General features: G+C 40.8%; 1 protein-coding gene across 3 annotated transcripts; it reads right to left on the bottom strand.

Annotated features, from left to right (window-relative positions):
- Positions 1-15376, bottom strand: ppcdc (phosphopantothenoylcysteine decarboxylase). Of its 3 annotated transcripts, none has more exons than XM_023811193.2 (5): positions 15040-15376; positions 11245-11340; positions 11001-11129; positions 10728-10896; positions 1-2055 (listed from the first exon to the last, which is right to left on the bottom strand). In XM_023811193.2, exons 1-5 carry the CDS (start codon positions 15172-15174, stop codon positions 1967-1969), a joined length of 618 nt encoding a protein of 205 aa, XP_023666961.1. In that variant the 5' UTR covers positions 15175-15376; the 3' UTR covers positions 1-1966. The 3 variants fall into 3 exon arrangements, with proteins under 3 accessions (XP_023666961.1, XP_023666962.1, XP_023666960.1); XM_023811194.2 differs by lacking the exon at positions 15040-15376 and adding an exon at positions 14655-14817; XM_023811192.2 differs by lacking the exon at positions 15040-15376 and adding an exon at positions 12183-12416.
- Between the last annotated feature and the right edge of the window lie 4894 nt (positions 15377-20270).

Here is a 20270-nt window from a genome sequence, read left to right as displayed (position 1 = left end):
TAATCTGTTATGTGTATATTTAATGTATGCAACGCCACAGCAGGAAAACTGATCAATTTAGTAATGCAAGGTAAACATATTAGTATACTCTGATTAACATCCACATATGAAAATATATCATCATAAAAAGCACATTTTTATTCACTCATATTTGCTTTGGATAAGCTCGTACTTTTAGGCTTTTAGGTTTTTACTGTAGTCTCACATTGTTATCCTCAAAACTTTTTGTGTAGCATTGTTTCTAACAAAAGGAAATCTGGTGTGCCGTCAAAAATGCAGTGAGGAAGCATGACGTTTCCACTTAAGCTACCTCACCGGATATCCCATTCCACAATGCAACAGGACTTGACATCCCATGCCAGAAAGTTTATTTTCCTTTTTCACAATGTGATGACAAACCTAAATAATCAAGCCTGGTAAATTTCATTCACACATACATTGTTTATAAGTGTCTGTGCTTATCTGTTGAACAGAATGGCCTCTTTACTATGCAGATTAATAAAAGCTTTTGTGCTGTTACCAGTGATGGCACTCTCCTATCCTCCTCTGCTTACCATAGTTACATTCCAGTAATTTCCTTCACTTATGAGAACAATCAGCGAAAAGCAAGCTAAGGAAAGAAAACAATCACCAACACAATGAAGAGACATTTCTCAAAGATCAAGTTTTTTTTACCTACGTTCTTCACCTGGAATGAAACTTTAAACCGTCATATTAAGTCATCACAATACTCATTTTAGTAGATGATAAAGAACTTCTTTATCTGCTGTTCAGTAACAGTTATTTATTCCTGAGGAAACTGGAAGGGTCCCAGCAAGGTCAGCACACTGGTGCGTCAGCGACTACAGCATCGCTGTAAGGTGACTCAGTGAGCACTGGTGCTCGATGGAAGATATAGTTTCTATTTTGTGGCAGAACATCATGGAAGCATGGAATCCTCACCATGGGGTAGCAGGTTATATTTGTATCTTAAGTATTTAATCTTGTTTATTGTAAAAACCTGGCTAAAACAACTTGCAGAATATGTACGTTATGGTTAAAATATTTGAGGTAGTACATAGTTCAACCTGAAAGACAAACTTCCTGTTAGGAAGCATGGGTCTACTCATTTAAAAGTTGGCTCAAGTATTTTTCTTTTGTCAGATTTCTTTTCGGCATTGTTCATTTGTCACTGTACGGAGCCCTATGAAAAACATGGCTAAGCCCCTGACAAATCCCCCCCAAACCAAAGTTACCATTATCCATGCTAACGCAGTCATGCCCCACCCACCAGTGTCACTGTCTGGGTTCTTCTCTTCCCCTTTCTCCCCCCCTATGGATGGCCATGTCACTCTATTACCTCATCCTTGCCAAAGTTATTTTCTTCCACCACCTTTTGGCTTTGCCACATCCATCCATCCATCCATCCATCCACGAACAGCTTATCCTGGTCAGGGTCCCGGGAGCCTGGAGGGGGGACTTGTCCCCATAACATGGGCAGAACATGCAAATTCCACACACACACGGAATCGGGACCTCCAGACCTGGATCATCAGAGAAATGCTACTCGCTGAACTGTCCTTGCTGCAACAAATCAACACTCATAATTCACAGATCACCTCTAAATGTCTGCTTGTGTTGCAGCATTATAGAAGAAGAAAAAACAAAAGTAACTGAATAACTGAAAGGTTCTGGGAAGGAGAATATTTCCAAGAAATCCCACAGAGGGCCCGCAAATTCATTTATTCATTAAGTTAAGAATTATTAATATTATTTGGTCATCTTTTCGAATCTAAATCACAGGTTACAGAAATTCTGAAAAAATCTGAAATTCAATATTCTTCTCAGCCAAGTCACTTTTAATTAAAAAAAGATGTTTTGAACAGTGTGATCCACTTTACAGAACAAATTTACAAACGGTTCAGCAGTTTCCCTCATTCACTAAGAACTGTGTGATGCAGGAAATGCACCCATACATTATGTTGTTCTACAAGGACACAGGACCTTTCTTGTGCCTTTGAAGGCATTCCCTAACAGCATCTATGATTGTCGATACTTCTGCCATGGCTCCTTTACCTGGAAAGAGAAAACGCACATTTAGATTGATAGTTTTACAATAAACATTATGGGATGGGAGACCACCCCTAGGCACAGCACACAGTCACAAACAATTTGGCCAGTTTAAAAATGCCAATTCACCTAAGTGTGTGCAGGAGGAAATCAGACTTCCTGCAGCAAACCCACACAACATGAAAACAGGGTTTAGAGCTGTTCTCCGTCCTTAGGGAGGGGCACTGACAGTAATGCATAGTGAAACTCGGCAATGGAGTAGGGTGAAATGCTACATACTTTTCTCATTAAGGAGGCAGTGGGACACGCTTAAAACTATTAAAACTATAAACATTCTGCAGCTTGTGTTTGCAAATGGGGGGGGGGGGGGGGGACTGGGGGGACCTGTCGATCATAGTGAAGGAAAACCATACAAGCCCCGCCCATTATGACATCATCACCAGCTAAGCTCTGCTGATACTGTCCAGCAACCTCTCTGATTTTCCATATATTGGTTAAGATATCAGAATTGGCCGATAATTATTAAAAATCAAAATACTGGTATTAGTGTCAATCTTGTCCAATATTGCCAGCCGATATTGAAACCTAATCAATTTTTAAAGTTAGCAGCCCTAGATCTAAAACATTGCAGCTGAAATAATGGAGACTTTAATGGATGATCTGTCACTTTCCATAGTGGAGGACGAGGGATGCTGTCCGGTTATTTGCCACAAGTCATCGCAAAGTTCTGGCCAGCGACATGTTTATGATTCACTACTAAATGTGTCCCACAGGTGGACCTTTCCACAGAATAAAAATCGATGTGTTTGCCAATTCCATATGTATCGCAATTTTTAAACCAATTTTGCTGAAGAGCATTTCAGGTCTGCATTTAAAGAAAACCTGTGGTGTGAAAAGTGTTATGACTTGCAATGAGAGCGCAAGACACGGGGGAGGTGAAACCCAAGGGAGGAGTTTAAAAAAAAGTGCAAATAGTGCAATTTGTATAGGAACTGTTCTTAGAGTGTTTTTCCACTGCAGCAGGTACCATACTTGTGGTGTTTTGAAGAAGTACCAAAAGTGCAGTACTTCAAGTTTTTGATTTTCCACTGGTGTAAAAACTGGTACCGGGACTGAATGGCATCACAATGTGAGGGAGGGTATTTTGTACTGAATTCAAAAAATGGCTGTAGCATATTATAGGCCTGGATAATGTGCGATATTAATACCAACACTGCATGTTATGTACATGCAATTCTTACGTTGCTGGTCAGCTAGATTAAGATGGGGCTTTTTCATAGTTTCAATTCCATAAGGACATTATTGCGCACGGAGTTTAAGTTCCATTAAAACATTTTTAGTCTGTCACAGAAAAAAAACCTTAGCTAGCTTCGCAATTTTAATTATTATTCCTTTCATAGATTACCTAGGCCTAATATATGTTTAGAAATCTGTTTAAAGTGTACCCATGCTGCTTAAGCATGAGCGTTGCATGCATACTCCGAGACAATCATTTTCATCTTTGCTGTTTAAATCACTCCTAAACAGGTTTGTGAGAAATTTACGAACTCCTTTTCACTTTATAGTACCCCAATATTTATTGCAAAATCACATTGATATACGTACAACAAAATCACAGCATATTAAATAAAATACTTTTTAATTTTCTTGTCATGCAATTCTGATCTTTTTGTTGTGTCCGTTCTTCCGATCAGATCGCAGTAATTTTTTTTTTTACTTCGTTTAGGCCTATCATTGTTTTTTGAGTTCGTAACTATTTTCAAGGCAGCATTGTATTGTTTTTCAGAGGCAGGCTATTTGCATAATAGTCTATTATTTATTCTCCACATGACAATTGTGGAAAGCACAAATAATAAGACAAAGAAATCCCACTCCAACGTACCAAAATACCAAATAAGTACCCCAGCTGGTTTGGCACTTTTGGTACTGGTACTCAACCAAAAGTTAATGGAAAAGGGGAAGTACCAAAAGTACTGTATCAAAAATACAGTACTTGCTACGGTGGAAAAGCGCCCTTATGTTCAGGAAAGAGGTTCAGAGAAAGTTTGCATTAGACACATATGTGGTTAGTTGTGGTTTTAAACTCTCTGCACATGCTTACTCATTCATGATATCACCGTGCCAAACCCATGCATGTGAGCCCCTTAAAGTCAGGCTGCATGCGACTGGGCAAATATATTAGCAGTACCAAATGCGAACAACATCATTTCAGTAACCCATGTTTAAATTGATGTGACCTACACAGTGTCACTGACCTAGACAGTGTCGCTGACCTACACAATGTCGCTGACCTACACAATGTCACTGACCTACACAGTGTCGCTGACCTACACAGTGTCGCTGACCTACACAGTGTCGCTGACCTACACAGTGTCACTGACCTACACAATGTCGCTGACCTACACAATGTCACTGACCTACACAGTGTCACTGACCTACACAGTGTCACTGACCTACACAATGTCGCTGACCTACACAGTGTCACTGACCTACACAATGTCACTGACCTACACAGTGTCGCTGACCTACACAATGTCGCTGACCTACACAATGTCGCTGACCTACACAGTGTCGCTGACCTACACAGTGTCACTGACCTACACAATGTCACTGACCTACACAGTGTCACTGACCTACACAGTGTCACTGACCTACACAATGTCACTGACCTACACAATGTCGCTGACCTACACAGTGTCGCTGACCTACACAGTGTCGCTGACCTACACAGTGTCGCTGACCTACACAGAGTCACTGACCTACACAATGTCACTGACCTACACAGTGTCGCTGACCTACACAATGTCGCTGACCTACACAATGTCGCTGACCTACACAGTGTCACTGACCTACACAATGTCACTGACCTACACAATGTCGCTGACCTACACAGTGTCGCTGACCTACACAATGTCGCTGACCTACACAGTGTCGCTGACCTACACAATGTCGCTGACCTACACAGTGTCACTGACCTACACAGTGTCGCTGACCTACACAGTGTCGCTGACCTACACAGTGTCGCTGACCTACACAATGTCACTGACCTACACAGTGTCACTGACCTACACAGTGTCACTGACCTACACAATGTCGCTGACCTACACAGTGTCACTGACCTACACAATGTCACTGACCTACACAGTGTCACTGACCTACACAGTGTCGCTGACCTACACAATGTCGCTGACCTACACAGTGTCACTGACCTACACAATGTCACTGACCTACACAATGTCACTGACCTACACAATGTCACTGACCTACACAGTGTCGCTGACCTACACAGTGTCGCTGACCTACACAGTGTCGCTGACCTACACAGTGTCGCTGACCTACACAGAGTCACTGACCTACACAGTGTCGCTGACCTACACAGTGTCGCTGACCTACACAGTGTCGCTGACCTACACAATGTCGCTGACCTACACAGTGTCGCTGACCTACACAGTGTCGCTGACCTACACAATGTCACTGACCTACACAATGTCACTGACCTACACAATGTCGCTGACCTACACAGTGTCGCTGACCTACACAGAGTCACTGACCTACACAGTGTCACTGACCTACACAGTGTCACTGACCTACACAGTGTCACTGACCTACACAATGTCACTGACCTACACAATGTCACTGACCTACACAATGTTCCTGGGTTGTTTGCATGAAGATCCACAGTAAGATTATTTAATTAGATGGCAAATGGTTATGTTTACAGGATGGTGGCTGCAAGCTGCATTTTGCTCTTGGCTGTCCTCTGTCTTACGTTCCAATTTTGCTGCCCTCTGTTGTTGCAGTTACAGGTTTGGGGAGATTTTGAATCTGAATCTGTGGTAATAACATCCATCAAAGATCAAATTTAGTAAACAGAGTAAATGATAAATGGACTGATCCTGTTCACGACTACTCCTCTTATCCTTCTCTTTGATGTCACTATGTGCTTCAATTTTGGGGAAATTTGTCTCAAAATTTCAGCAGGTCCAGATATTCACGTGCAATGTGCCAGCAAACATTGGAAAAGATTTGCAAAATAGTTTTTAAGTTATCATGCTGAGAAGGTCCAGTGTCTAAGCTGGCCTTCTCTTCGCTATCACTACTGCCAGCAAGCAGTACTTACCAAAGCCTCTGCAGACTGGCGCTAAAGCCTTATGCATTTGCCAAAGTCCAGGGAATATAATTGTGCCTATATCATTGCTGCATGGTTCAATTGAAGCAGCTACCATGGACTATGAACCTATTTAATACGAAGAGAAAAAGTAACCTAGGAAAACAACATTAAGTCAGCTTGTAGCAGAACATAACATTTTTTGGAGTTTCCGGATGCTGCTGCACCACATCATATTAACTAGATGAGAGACACATAGATTGAATGTAACCTTAGGAAAACGGACATTTAATCAATGTACTCTATAGCGAAACATAACCTTCTTCGGAGTTTCTGGGTGCTGCTGCATCACATCAAATCAACTTGACAAGCATGTTTTTGGGCCTTATGCTGGCTCACGCTACATCTCATGGCATCTGAGGATTACAACCTGGTATTATTAATAAAAGCAGGATAAATCATAACAGAGCCGGAAGGATGTTACATGGACTTCTGCTGGGAATCATGGGGAGACACCTATAGGTCAAGGACGGTTGCACTATAATTATGCATCATCAGAAGCCAAAGAACCAAATAATTGCACAAAGCGCTGGGAAAATCTCATGGAGACGCAAAACAGCTGGGCCCTATTGGGAAAGAAAACAGGGGGGGTCTGGGAAAGGAAGAGACGAGGCTGTGAAACTTCCTGTGACAAAGTATGTGATAAGAAGAGAAAGTGTATAAAAGCTGTATGTAGCATGGCCTCAGACACACTTCTGCAGGGTGTCCAGCCTTGGTCGTAACTTTGCTGCTACAATAAAGACTGAATCTGAAGATCTACCCACGTGGCTCCTGACTGATTGGCGGAATAGAAGAAGCACAGCACCACAATAATATGGTGTTTCTCTTCAATGTATCTAGCAACAGACTCCATTTTCCTCAGCTTGCGACACTGCTCTCAAAACATAAGATGAATGTTTAAGACCAAAAAACATTTATCTAAATCCTATTTGAATATAAAAACAGAAGCCTGACAACCACTGAAAATTCACTCAAAAACAGGAAAGACCCTCATTTTAAGGCAATAGCCTTCAATAAAATAAAACCATTTCAAAATTTAAATAAAACTTGAATTAATAATATTAAACTATTTAAATATATTTAACCAAATAGCATGGTGCTGGACTATGATAAAACTACCCAGAAATGTTCAAACAATTGTTCAAAAGTTAAACACAACACTTCACTCCTACAGTTCTATCTCTTGAAGCTGTAACAAATCAAAACTTGCCTTTCCCTTCCACCAGTTTTCCCAGTGATATTCTAAAAAGAATGTTCTGATTTTAGCGGTGAATTTTGGTAATGTACAATGTAATGACCGAAGCTCTCGTGTAGTTTACAAGGAAGGAAAAGGTATTCGCTCATAATATTCTGCCATTGGGGTATAACAATTAATGCATGTGGTACTGCAATCAAAAAAAAAACAAACAAAAAAAAAAAACAGATAAAATTATTATCACGGTATGTTTCTCTCTCTCTCTCACACACACACACACACACACACACACACACATTTCATGATGTATTAAATACACTTTAATTGCCGTTACAGTTGGGTAAGGGTGGTTTTATTTTGAAAAGATAAGAGGAGTGACATAGGAAATGTTTTCCAAATATTTGTTACGTAGTTGTCGCAATAACAACGCAAACAGAAAGACAAACAGCTTCAGCCTTAAACAGTGCATTTTAATTTTCATTTCAAGTAAAACGCAGGGTTTGGTCAGCTGGCTTGAGAGAGACTTCAATTCGAAACAAGTCTGCACACACATGCAAACTACATGTATGGAACAGTTTTATTACTCTGTAGTCTTTAGGGCAGGGGTCCCCAACCTTCACGAGTACTGAGCCATACGAAGGGCTACCAGTTTAGGTCCTAAACTTATCCAAACTTCATGTATAATAAACATGTTTTAAAATCTATATAAATGCAAATGTTATTAAAGAAGAATAGCAACAGGATAAAATTTTATTTTAGACGCTGCTCACTTGTGAGCTGTGCTATTTTTAGAACAGGTCCGCGGGCGACTCATGCGGTCCTTGGGGGCATCCTGGTGCCCACGGGCACCATGTTGGTGAGCCCTGCTTTAGGGATTGCAAACTACCACAACGCTTTTGATGTCGCTAATTCATACATTTGATATTCGAGCAGAAGACATTCTTTTGTGAATAATGCTCTTGTCACGCTTCTGTAAATGACTAAGCAATTGCAGTGTTTATACAGGAGCTTTGGAAATACAGAAACACATTCTGCTATTGTGAATACAAACAAAATGCACTCAATCTGGAGCAGCAGTAAAGTAAAATGAAGAAATACTGTCTGGAAATCCCCAAAGACCAGACTGAGAAACACTGTGTTGTAGTATAAAGAACACTCAGTAGAGTAGATTCTTACACCTACTTCCCACCCCACCCGCCACTCACAAGGTATTTTCATGTGTGCTAGCACTTGGCAACACATACTTGTCATTATCATGAATACTAAAACAATACAATTATTCTTGTAAATGGCAGGGTGCATGGGGTTAATCTTTATTTATTTATTTAGATTTATTTAGCCATTCTGCTCCGAAGGATGAACCAAGTGGCAGAGGAGCATAAAGAAAGAGCACTAACAGAAGTTCACTATTCCATTCTTACAGATTATTAAAGTATTGAGCCATTAAACCCCAGTGCAGGAAGTTCTCATAAAAGGCGCTTTTCCACTGCACTAGGTACTGAACTTTTGGTACTTCAAGGAAGTACCAAAAGTACAGTACTTCAAGGTGTTGGTTTTTCACTGCCATAAAAACTGGTATCGCCACTGAATGACATCACAACTCAAGATGGGGTTTTTTGTACCGAATTCAAAAAATGACTGCAGCATATTATAGGGCTGGATGATGTGCAATATAAATAGCAACATTGCATGTTATGCACATGCAATTCTCACATCGCTAGTCAGCTAGATTAAGAGTTGGCTTTTTCTCACCCTGAATTCGGAATGAACATTATTGCGCAGGGAGTTTCAGTTTCGCTAAAACATTTCTTTTACAGTCTCATAGGGGGAAAAAAATCTATTTTTATGATTCTCTCTTTTCAAGATTGTGTAGTATATACTTAAAAATGTGTTTAAAGTTTTCATCTGCTGCTTTCCATGAGTGCTGCTTCATATGTTTTCTGAGACAATCGTTTTCTCCTACGGGTTTGTGAGAAATTTATGTTGAACTGCTTTTTGCTTTATCAATGCCCCAACATTTATTACAATCATAACCAATCGACAAAGAAAGTGTTTCATGTGCCACCCCAAAACACCAAATTACCAAAAATGTACCAGAGTTGGACTGGAACCTGAGGTACTGGAAATATTGATACTGGTACTGGACCAGGAGTCAAGGGAAAGTACTGAAAGGCCCATAGCAGAAGTACGGTACCTACTGTGATGGAAAAGCATCCGAAGAGGACTCTAGCTTGGAACCTTCCATTACATAAGCATCACCTTCTATGATTGTTACAGGGATCCATTAGTCGAGTGAAAGACATTTATACACGTCTGACATAGACAAAATTCAGCTGAGGCTGTGTAAGTACGAGTGTACGAGTGTAATCTCGATGCAAAGAATGTGTCCTTGATACTTTGAGGCGAGAAAACAGTAGAGCCCAACAGATACTTGCAGCTGCAAGATTTATTTATTTTTTTTGCAGGCAGTCCACTCCTGAACGCCATCCAGAGGCTTAAACATCCAATATCGAGATGGGCCTCATCTCTCATTTCAGACCAAACTGACTTATTTTCAATGGCTGTGTGAGGTTCAAACCCTTCGTATCAATAATGACTTTCACACAAGTCTTGCATGCAGATCTTCAGTGAAACTTGAAATGAAAGGTACTAACTGGGATAGTTGGTTGCCCATTATCTTAGTGTCAGTTTCATTTCCTGTCTTTATTATATCTGAATGTGCAAACATATAAACTAGATGCTGTTGGAAGGACAACAGCCAGTATATTTACATGCACAGCTAAGTCAAGCTACAGTTATAGTCCCGTTTAATTGGACTACTGTCCTTGTCCCAGTATGCATGCACAGGAGGGGAATCGATTTACTGACCGAAGTATGTCCAACTACGCTACAATAATGTAGGAAATTTCACCAGCTTTTTGCTGAGATTAACTGTGTTCAGAAACTTATGTGTCTGCAATTGCTGTTTCCATCCTTTGTTGTCACGTAGCATAGTTTCGGGAATTCAAGTGTAGATCTTGAGCATTGAACAAATGGGATCAAGTGTTTGACACTGCCCTTCTCTTTGCTATCACTATGTAGCGCTGCCTCAGTTTTGGTGCAATCTGTCTCAAAATTTGATCAGTTCCAGATCTTCATCCATACATTATGTCTGCAAAGTTCCATCAAATACTTCTTGAGTTATCACACTGACCAGAAATTGTCTTCAGCAGTGGTGATCCAGTCCCAAAGCATATGTACTCCCTGTCCATGAAATAAATAGCAACATACGAGGCAAAGCACAGCCAAAAACCTTCATGCTGGGCTGGTACGCACCTTCATCCCCACAGACCAGCTTCTTCACGATGCAGGGAACCTCCACGTAGCCGAAGTCCTTCAGCATATCCAGCTGCCGGGCGGTGATGGGGTGCTCCCACATGGCCGTGTTCATGGCGGGGCAGAAAAGCAGCGGACGGCATAGGTCCCAAGCACGCACCACACATGTCTGGCAGCATGTGGAGACAGCGCTCAGTCACAGGCACGTATCACAGAGCCAAGCCAAATAGCCCAGGGATGGGACCTCACAGCTGAACCTGTGCATGCTCTTACCAGAAGGTTGTCACAGATACCGCCAGCTATTTTGGCCAGAGTGTTGGCGTCCAGAGGAGCAATGAGCATCAGGTCGGCCCAGCGGCGCAGCTCTATATGCAGCACGGGGTCTGAGCGCTGCGTCCACATCTACGGCAGAGCCAGGCACTCAAGTTAAGTTCATACCATTCTGCTGGGGCACATTCACATCCAGTACCCCTTTAAAGCTGGAAAAGATCTGAGCGAGCTTGGACATCATGGATACCTGCCACTCGTCCCTGTCGGTGTAGATTCGGACTGGGATCTGCTCAGGCTTGTAAAAATGCGTAGCATGGTCAGTGGTGACCACCTGAACCTCCACCTGGAACAGAGAGCCATCTCATGAGCAACAGTAAAAAAAAAAAAAAAAAGAAAAATGGCAGGGGCCTGTTTCTTGAAATGTTCGTAATCCTACGTCATTCAGAAGTTCTTTTACAAAGAACACATAATGCATGACATAGTGTTAAGTAGGTTTCACGAAACTCAGCCCAGGTCTCTTCATGCATGTTAACACCTCCCATTATGTGACACTTTCTGAATCTGAAAATATTTCACTGATTGCAACTGCTTGGAAGACAACTGTCTGTCAAGAACATTCGCCTGCACTTCATCGCTCACCTACTGCAAACTGCTCCACCAGGTTAACAGATGTGCAGATTGCAGTGGACAGTTTGTACATCAGGTCCCAGCAACAAAAAACAGGGACAGGATTTGATTCAGTGGGCTAAGCCGCTATGACTGTGCCAGGAAGGTCGCCAGTTCAAGCCCAGCCTTGCCAGGACAGGCATGTCTGTGGGCCCTTGAACGAGGCCCTTAACCTCCAACTCCATGGGCCCTTTGCTGCCAAGCTTGCTCTCACCCACATGGATAGTAGGCGGAGAGAATTTCCCCACATGGATCAATAAAGCATCATTAAAATTTAAATAATGACCAGGCAACCCAAAGGGGGCACACAACCTGCCCATCCCACTGACTGACTGCTTCAAATTCTGTGAACGTGAACTAACATCAACACCAGGCTAAAAAAAACTGAGCTCCCAGTCAATGAAAAAGGCTATTAAAATGATCAGGATTACACAAAATCAGAAACATAAATAAAAGCCAGTCAGTGCTACCTTTAAGACCAGCATCAAAAACATTACGAAAAAATAGCTTTTAACCTACCAGTACTCCAGAATTGACAAAAGATCTCCCTTGTACAGCACAATGCTGAATAAAACCTGACGTATAAGTCCGCACATTCGAAGCAAACACAATATGCGCAAAATATGCAAGCCACTGAGGAAATTGGTGTGGAACAGCTATACCTGCAAACCATTTGAGATACACATCACAGCTGAATGGCAACTTGACCTTTAGAGCATTTAGGCATGATGAGTGCATCAATTACTCAGAAATACCACAGGAAGTAACCCAGACTTGTTAGGTTTGAAAGTTAGTTACCGAGTTCAGCACTGTGTGGTACATACTTGATAGCACAGGAACTGGTGTCAGGCTCAGAATGGTCTCAGACAAAATCTGCAGCATTGCCTCTCTGTTTTCACTTTAATAACAGAAATAACGTTAAGTATCTGATGCATATGAAAACCAGTACTGGTGTCCATTCGTAGTTGTTGCCTCCAACACCAGAGGGATTCTCCTAACAATCTCTGTCTCAAGCTGTCGCCTTTGAATCCCCTCCCAGGTAAAAAACACAGCAAACTTTTGGTCCTACTCTGACAGACGGAGGCAAGCACAGCCAATGTGGGGAAACCAACACAACAGCAAACAGGCACCGAAAAATGCACAAGGCCTTTTCTTGCATGTCATCTGAAAGCTTTTACATTCTCTGACCCATGCCCAATTCAGAGTAAAATCCCCCAAACTGCAAAAGGGAAGTGTAAATGACATATACCTATAGAAAAATTAAAAGCACAAAACAGGGACATCCCTGTGAGTTATGGTCACATGCTGAAAGGAGACTAGTACCAAAAAATTGCAGAAGAGAAACAATGTGTTACATGCGACACCAGCAGTAATCAGAAGTGGAATGTTCAGCTCCAGAAACTGAGCCATCAGAAAGGAGCTGTATCTAAGAAACAGTCATAAAAATAAAGTAAGAAAATCTGTCTAATGGGGAACCCAAGGTCTGGTTAATTTTTTTTTGGCATTATATGACAGCGGGTGGTATGCTGACTCAGTCGGTGGCACCGTTGCTTCATACAGCCACGGTTGCCGATTCAATTCACACTTCTGCTGTGTGTATGTGAGGGGCTTGCATGAAATCTTCACATTGTGTGTGAGAGTATATGAGTATAAATATGTGTATATGTGACAGACAGGAATCCCAGGAATCCTATCCAGGATGGACCACTGCCTATCCCAAAGCTGTTGTCTGTCTGAACAGGATCCCATCCCACTTTCCACTATCACAGTCAGTGTATAAATGCATTTTAACTTGTTTAAGTAAGTATCTGAATTAATACATAAAAATTATTTACTTAATGTCTATATTATGCACTTTCCATTCAAATTGACCATCATACTTATGATGAACGAAACATATATTTACTTCTATTACACATCCTTTGAAGTTATGGTACAAATTTATATTTTTATAACCCAATCTGCAGGGTCACACAATACTATAGGCAGCACACAGTCAGCTAGTGTATCAGATTCTGAGGGGGGGCCAACTTGCCAGCCAATTTCACTTTGCCTCCGATAGGGGGCAGCGATGCTTGGCTAAGGTGTCACATGCGCTGGGATTGGCCCTGCATGCCTCCTCTGAGCTTTCTCCCCATGGACGGAAATACCAGCCCTATCACACAGCTAGCTTTCCATGCCTTTCGAGTAATTTTATGGCGCAATCCCAATGTCCAGACTCACGGACTTTGAGGTGCGTTCCTGCCAAGTCCTTGAGGGCTTAGAGCTGTTCCAGTGTCAAATCATCAAGTGTACGAGGGTTCTCTCGCAGACATTCTGAGCCCTTTAAGGACATTGTCCATAAATCTGCATTTCTGCAGACATTGTCTTACCCACCGTTCATACTGTTGACATGAAACAACAAAAAAATACCAGGGGAAGCCAGGAAACATAAATGGTAAACCATTTCTTTTAGTTTTTGCTTAAATGCTGTTTTGACAAAACAAAGAGTAAATTGATTATTTGACAATTACCTCTTGTCTACTCGATAACGCAAAAGCCTGGAACATGTGCAAATGAGGCAGGCGGTCCCTTAACTGCCTTGCCCGTGAAAAAAAGTGCAAATTTTAAAATAAGTCATAAACCCACAACAGTAAGGAACATGTTGTGGCGTTGTCAAGGTAACGTATTATTTGACAATTACCTCTTGTCTACTCGGTAACGCAAGAGCCTGGAACATGTGCAAATGAGGCAGGCGGTCCCTTAACTGCCTTGCCCGTGAAAAAAAGTGCAAATTTTAAAATAAGTCATAAACCCACAACAGTAAGGAACATGTTGTGGCGTTGTCAAGGTAACGTAGCAATGTGGTGTTCCATTCCTATTCACACCATTTCGAGCCCTTGCAGCCTCTCGCACTCAGTCACTTAGCAAGTGACGCCAGTTAATCACAGACGGGTTTGAGCTTAGGGGCGACATTGGAATGGAGTCTACAATAAGAAACGGGTCACTTACCTGTTAGCTTTATCCTCAGATAGACCAACCTACGTTACTTGGACTGTCTAAAACATAGTCGCACATCAATCCTCCGTTATTTCCTGGACTATATTGTGTACTGTGGGTCTTTGCACTTCGTTTGGCAATGTGTTTGTACTTGTGCACTTTATGAACCTCACTGCTGTATGCATAAGAAATCCCCCCTCCTCCCCCGGAATCTACAAAGTATATCATATCATATACTGTATACATATTTTTTTTTATTATTTTAATCATTCGATTTAAAAAGTGGCGGGGCTGAAGAGGAGCTGTCAACGTTAATGTGGAACCAAACATGTCATGGATGAAGGCAGACCGCAGATAACGGGTCAGCCAGGTTATTATTTGGAGGAGTCGCACTCACCCCGGGTAATTCAAGGAGCTGCGAGACCAGCAGAGGCAGTTTTAAAGCTGCCACACTGCCTGTTACCCCGACGAGGACGCGGAAGGCTTGTCCGCATGAGTCAGGCGAGTTGGTTGCATGGGAACCGCGCTGCATGCTTCACCTGCTGACGCTACATCAAAATGAAACAATACAATTTTAAACGGCCATATATAAAATTTAGCTTACACAAAAATCTATCATTTTATCGTAACAGATCCCAACTTGACTAAGAATCTGAACAGTTAACCAAATAACCCTCTAAGTTTAAAGGACACACTTCCGCAGACATTTTGGTGCGACTGCAGGTTTAACCAGCGCCTCCTCCGGCCAGGAAGGCGTATTGCACCCCACTGTGCGGGGCGCGTTTTTTTAAACTTTTGAATCAAGAGCGAATCAACCTGGGGAAAAACCATTCAAGTCACTGATGAAAATGGGGATCAGGCGTAGGCGATTTTACCGGGGGTGCAGCACCCCCAACTCGTCAGATGAAAATGTATGAAGTATGTAAACGTATGAAGTTCCTTCACATTAAATTATATTTTAAAGTTATTTTTGAAATGTTTGAAACAACATGTACTAATTAATTGCAAATCTATTCAATATTTTTTTACCGAAAGTTATCTGAATCAGGCACGATTGAAAGTGGCTCTTTTTTTTGATCAACAATTTTTTTTTGTTTAATACTTCTTTGGTCCGTGCACAGCTCCACATATGTTGTTTTATGGTTTAGATGTCTTTATAATTATTCTATGTAATGTATAGAATGGTACAAATAAACCTTTCTGTGGGAGTGGATTCTTGAGCAAATCAGGCCTGCATTTTCACTTGAAGTACAAATGGCCAATATTATTTTGCTTATATCTGGTGCTGTGAAGAATTCTCTAATGCTTGGAAAAGGTGATGATAAAAGAGTCGAAAGACAACCAGCAAAAAGGTGTATGGACTCAACTGTCAAATGAACTTTGGGATGCTGGAAAGAAGTCAGTATCCTTTGAAGAAATGTTGATCAGGAGTCAGCATTGATATTAATATTAATAATGTTTATTTAGCTGTAAATGCAGCATTAGGGTATTTAGCTCATCCTTGCGTGGTACCAGCAGTCCCCAGGTTACAAATGTCTGACTGGTCCTTGGCCATACCATATTTTCTTAATTGTTTCCAGCCCTAATGTGCCAATCACTCACACCTGTCTCTGGATTGTTACTCATTATCTGTGTATAAATTATGCCTGCCCTTGCCCCCCTCCCCAGTTTGGTCATTGTAGCTGTGTTAGTGTTGGTGCAGTGAGTGCTAGTATGCATGGTCTCCTGGAATTCATGCAGCTTTCATTCTGCATGAAATGAATCGGTGTCTGTAATTTGCCAGTTGTAAGCATGTCTCTGCACCTGACGGGCATCCTGTTCAGACTGTTCTTCCACATTGCACCCTATACTTCCTGGAATAAACTCCAGGCTCCTCAAGGCCCTCTAATAGGATAAGTGATCATGGAAAATGGCTAGTTTGTTAAAATGTTCTCGGCTGAATACATTAATGAAATGTGTCAAGAGTGAAAAGATCAATGAACTTGGCCACTGTAGTGGAACGGTAGTACATCTAACTTATCACATGACAGCTAATACAGGAGGATAGGAAAAACGACACAGGCTGGTCAACATGGGGTAGCTGTCCAGTGCTGAACTTGTGAGTCAGTTATCACACAGCAAATCGGCAAGCCCACCCTGTTAGGGAACACACTGAGGATATATTAGTGAGAATATAAGTTACTTACCCTATTTCCGTCACCTCTATTATAGAGCTGTATGTGCTCAGTCATTTGTATATGCTTGGTTTTTTTTTGTATATGTTTGGTAACAAATCAATAAAATAATGCTTTATTAATAACACATCATGGAAGCACAGCTAAAATTGTGCTATTTTGAAAGAACACCATCTATATAGCTGATTCAAACCTTCAGGAAACAGCCATTAGTAACAGATCAATCTGAGCAATAAAACAGGTTAAATAATGGATTTAGGTAATCTAAACAGAATGTGGGTCGTGGGTGCCCCTTCTAACTGAATCTCGGTGTATCATGTATTCATGTATCATGGTCTGTGGATCTCCTAGCTGTGTTTATATGGAATGACATTGATATTTCTGTAAGTTAGCTCCTATCTCTGCCTAACGATGTAAGTACATACTACAGTATATAACAGGACTGTTTGCAGATACACTGAACTACTTCAGTCCTTGAAGTAAATCAAACAATCATGTTGAGAGCTACCTTGCGGTCTGTCAGCTGAAATCCTGCAAACACACTGAATGTGAGATGACTTGGCTAAACACACTGACTGCCTGCAGTCCCTGCAGCAAAGGTGAAAAGTAACAAAGGAAAACTACTTGGTTACAGCACTGAGGTATTTTTGGGAAGCATCGGTACTCAACCCAACAATTGTTTGTTTGTAAACTTACACTTTAAATTCACTACATAACATAAATAAACCGTGTACTCTAACTTCATAAATTTCACCAGCCGATTTTTATGAAACGATCTGACATACATACATACATAAATGGACTGAGATATCAGAAGTGTCTGGGCTGACCTTCTCATTTCCTATCACTGTGCAGCACTGCTTCAGTTTTGGTGCGATTTGTTTCCAAATTTGTTCAGATCTCGATTTCCCCCTTTACAATATGTCTTCAAAGGTCGAAAAAGATCTGTAAAATATTTTTTGATTTGTCACAGTAACAAGATCAAGTGTCTGAGGCTGTCCTTCTCTGTGCTGTCACTCTGCACCAGTGCTTCAATACTTATAACAAACATTATACAATAATATGATTATAATGTTTGTTATTTATGTATATTAAAGTGATTTTAAGGTATGTTAAGGTGTAAAGGTACTGTAGTCTTACATGCTGCCTATGAATGTTCTCTGAATACATTTTGATGGTGCACTGAATGTTCTATAAATGCATTTTGATGGTGCACTGAATGTTCTATAAATGCAATATGGAGGTGCACTGAATGTTCTATATATGCAATATGGAGGTGCCCTTGAGTGTTCTATAAATGCATAATGAATGCATTATGAAGGTGCGGTTAATGTAAAGCGTTACCATTCTTTCAATGTTTTTTTTTTCAAATTATTATACGTCAGAATCCGGATTTGCTCTGTATTGCAGAAGGTGCTAATGAGTTAGACTTTGATACATTTTCTTTTTCCTTATCTTTCTTAAAAAATAAGCTTCTAAGTGAAAACCATACATTACACAACACTGACTGGAGAATGGTTAAAAGATTGGAAGGGAGATGTTCTTTAATTTCACAATCTTTATGCAATCTAATTCTTTTTTTGCTTTGTGATTATGGTGTACTGTCACAACAGTGAGAGGGGAAGGAGTGACTATCCAAGTGATGAGGCTTTATTGCAGATAGATAGATAGATAGATAGATAGATAGATAGATAGATAGATAGATACATACAGTACATACATACATACATACATACATACACACATACATACATACATACATACATACATACTAATTTACTGACTTACTTTATTAATCCCAAATGAAATTTAGGGCTGAATTGGCTGCTACTCACGGCAGCATGGGAAGTATGTCATTAGTATTTACCTAAACCCATCAGGCTGCAGAAAAATGAATGAAAAACGATTCGGACCTTATTACCTTTTCCCTTAGTTTAGGGGTTTAGTGTTTTTGCACCTTTCACCAGGTTATGAATGCTTGTCCACTTGACTTTGACAGAAATTGTTTCAAAACAGCCCCAGAAGCTCGCAGAGGCGGTGATTTTTGATACCATGCTTTTGTGGAGTTTAGTGACAACAACCCTGTTTCCAAAAATGTTGCGACACTGTAAAATGTCAATAAAAATAGATAAACCTATATTTATATAAATCATATAAATCTATATTTAACTGCAAATAGAACAAAGACAACATATCAAATGTCAAAACTGAGAAATATTATTGTTTTATGACAAACATATGCTCAATTTGGCTTTGATGCCAGCAACACACATCCTGCTCCTTTTTAGCTCAGAGGACACGGCATCCATGATTTCCGAAAACAGCTTGAAATTTTGATTCATCAGACCACAGGACAGCTTTCCATTTTGCCTCCATCTCAGGCCTAGAGAAGTTGGTGGGGTTTCATGATCACGTTTAGATTTGTTCTCTTCTTTGCATGGCAGTTTCATCCTGCATGATGCAGTGACACACTCTGTTCACTGACAGTGGTTTTCGGAAGTGTTCCTGAGCCCATGCAGTGATTTCCTCTATAGAATTGTGTCTGTTTTTAATGCAGTGCTGCCTGAGGACCCGAAGATCATGACTATCCAATAATGATCTTGGGCCTTATCTCTATCGTACAGACATCTATCTGGATTCGCTGAATCTTTAAAACATATTATGTCCTGTAGATGATGAAATTCCCAAATTCTTTGCAGTATTACATTGAGTAACATTATTCTTAAATTCTTGCACTATTTGCCCACACAGTCCTTCACAGAGTGGTGAACCTCTCCCATCTTCACTGCACAGAGTGGTGAACCTCTCCCATCTTCACTGCACAGAGTGGTGAACCTCTCCCATCTTCACTGCACAGAGACTCTGCCTCTCTGGGAGGCTCTTTTTAAACCCAATCATCTTACTGATCCATTGCTAATTAACCTAATTAGATGTGAGATATTCAACCCAGTGTTTGTTTTAGCATTGCACAACTTTTCCCGTCTTTTGTTGCGTCTGTCCCAGTTATCAAATTCAAAATGAGCATATATTTGTCATAAAACATGCTGAATTGATATGTTGGATTTGATATGTTGTCTTTGTTCTATTTTCAGCTAAATATGGGTTTAAATGATTTGCATTGCATTCTCTTTTTACATTTTACAGTGTCCCAACTTTTTAGGAAATGGGGTTGTATAATTTTAAATGTGTGCATCTGCCTGCTGGGAAGCTTCAACCTGTGATCACTCCTCCTCTCCACTGATGCCGTCTGGCCGTGTTTGGCACATGCTTTTGTTATTTTTTTTTAGACGATCCCCTGAAACCTTTTTGCAACTTTTGTGACAAAAGATTCTGCAACTCAGCCTCACTTTGTGTTAGCTGCCTCACGTTGCTTTTAAAACTCACATCATTAAGTATTCACTGTCAGACCTTTTGTTTTTAATAACTGACACATATTGCTAATTGACATTCAGTG

The sequence above is a fragment of the Paramormyrops kingsleyae genome, chromosome 13 (genome assembly GCF_048594095.1).
Source record: "Paramormyrops kingsleyae isolate MSU_618 chromosome 13, PKINGS_0.4, whole genome shotgun sequence".
NCBI classification, from domain to species: Eukaryota; Metazoa; Chordata; class Actinopteri; order Osteoglossiformes; family Mormyridae; genus Paramormyrops; species Paramormyrops kingsleyae.
This window is presented reverse-complemented; position numbering and strand designations above follow the sequence as displayed.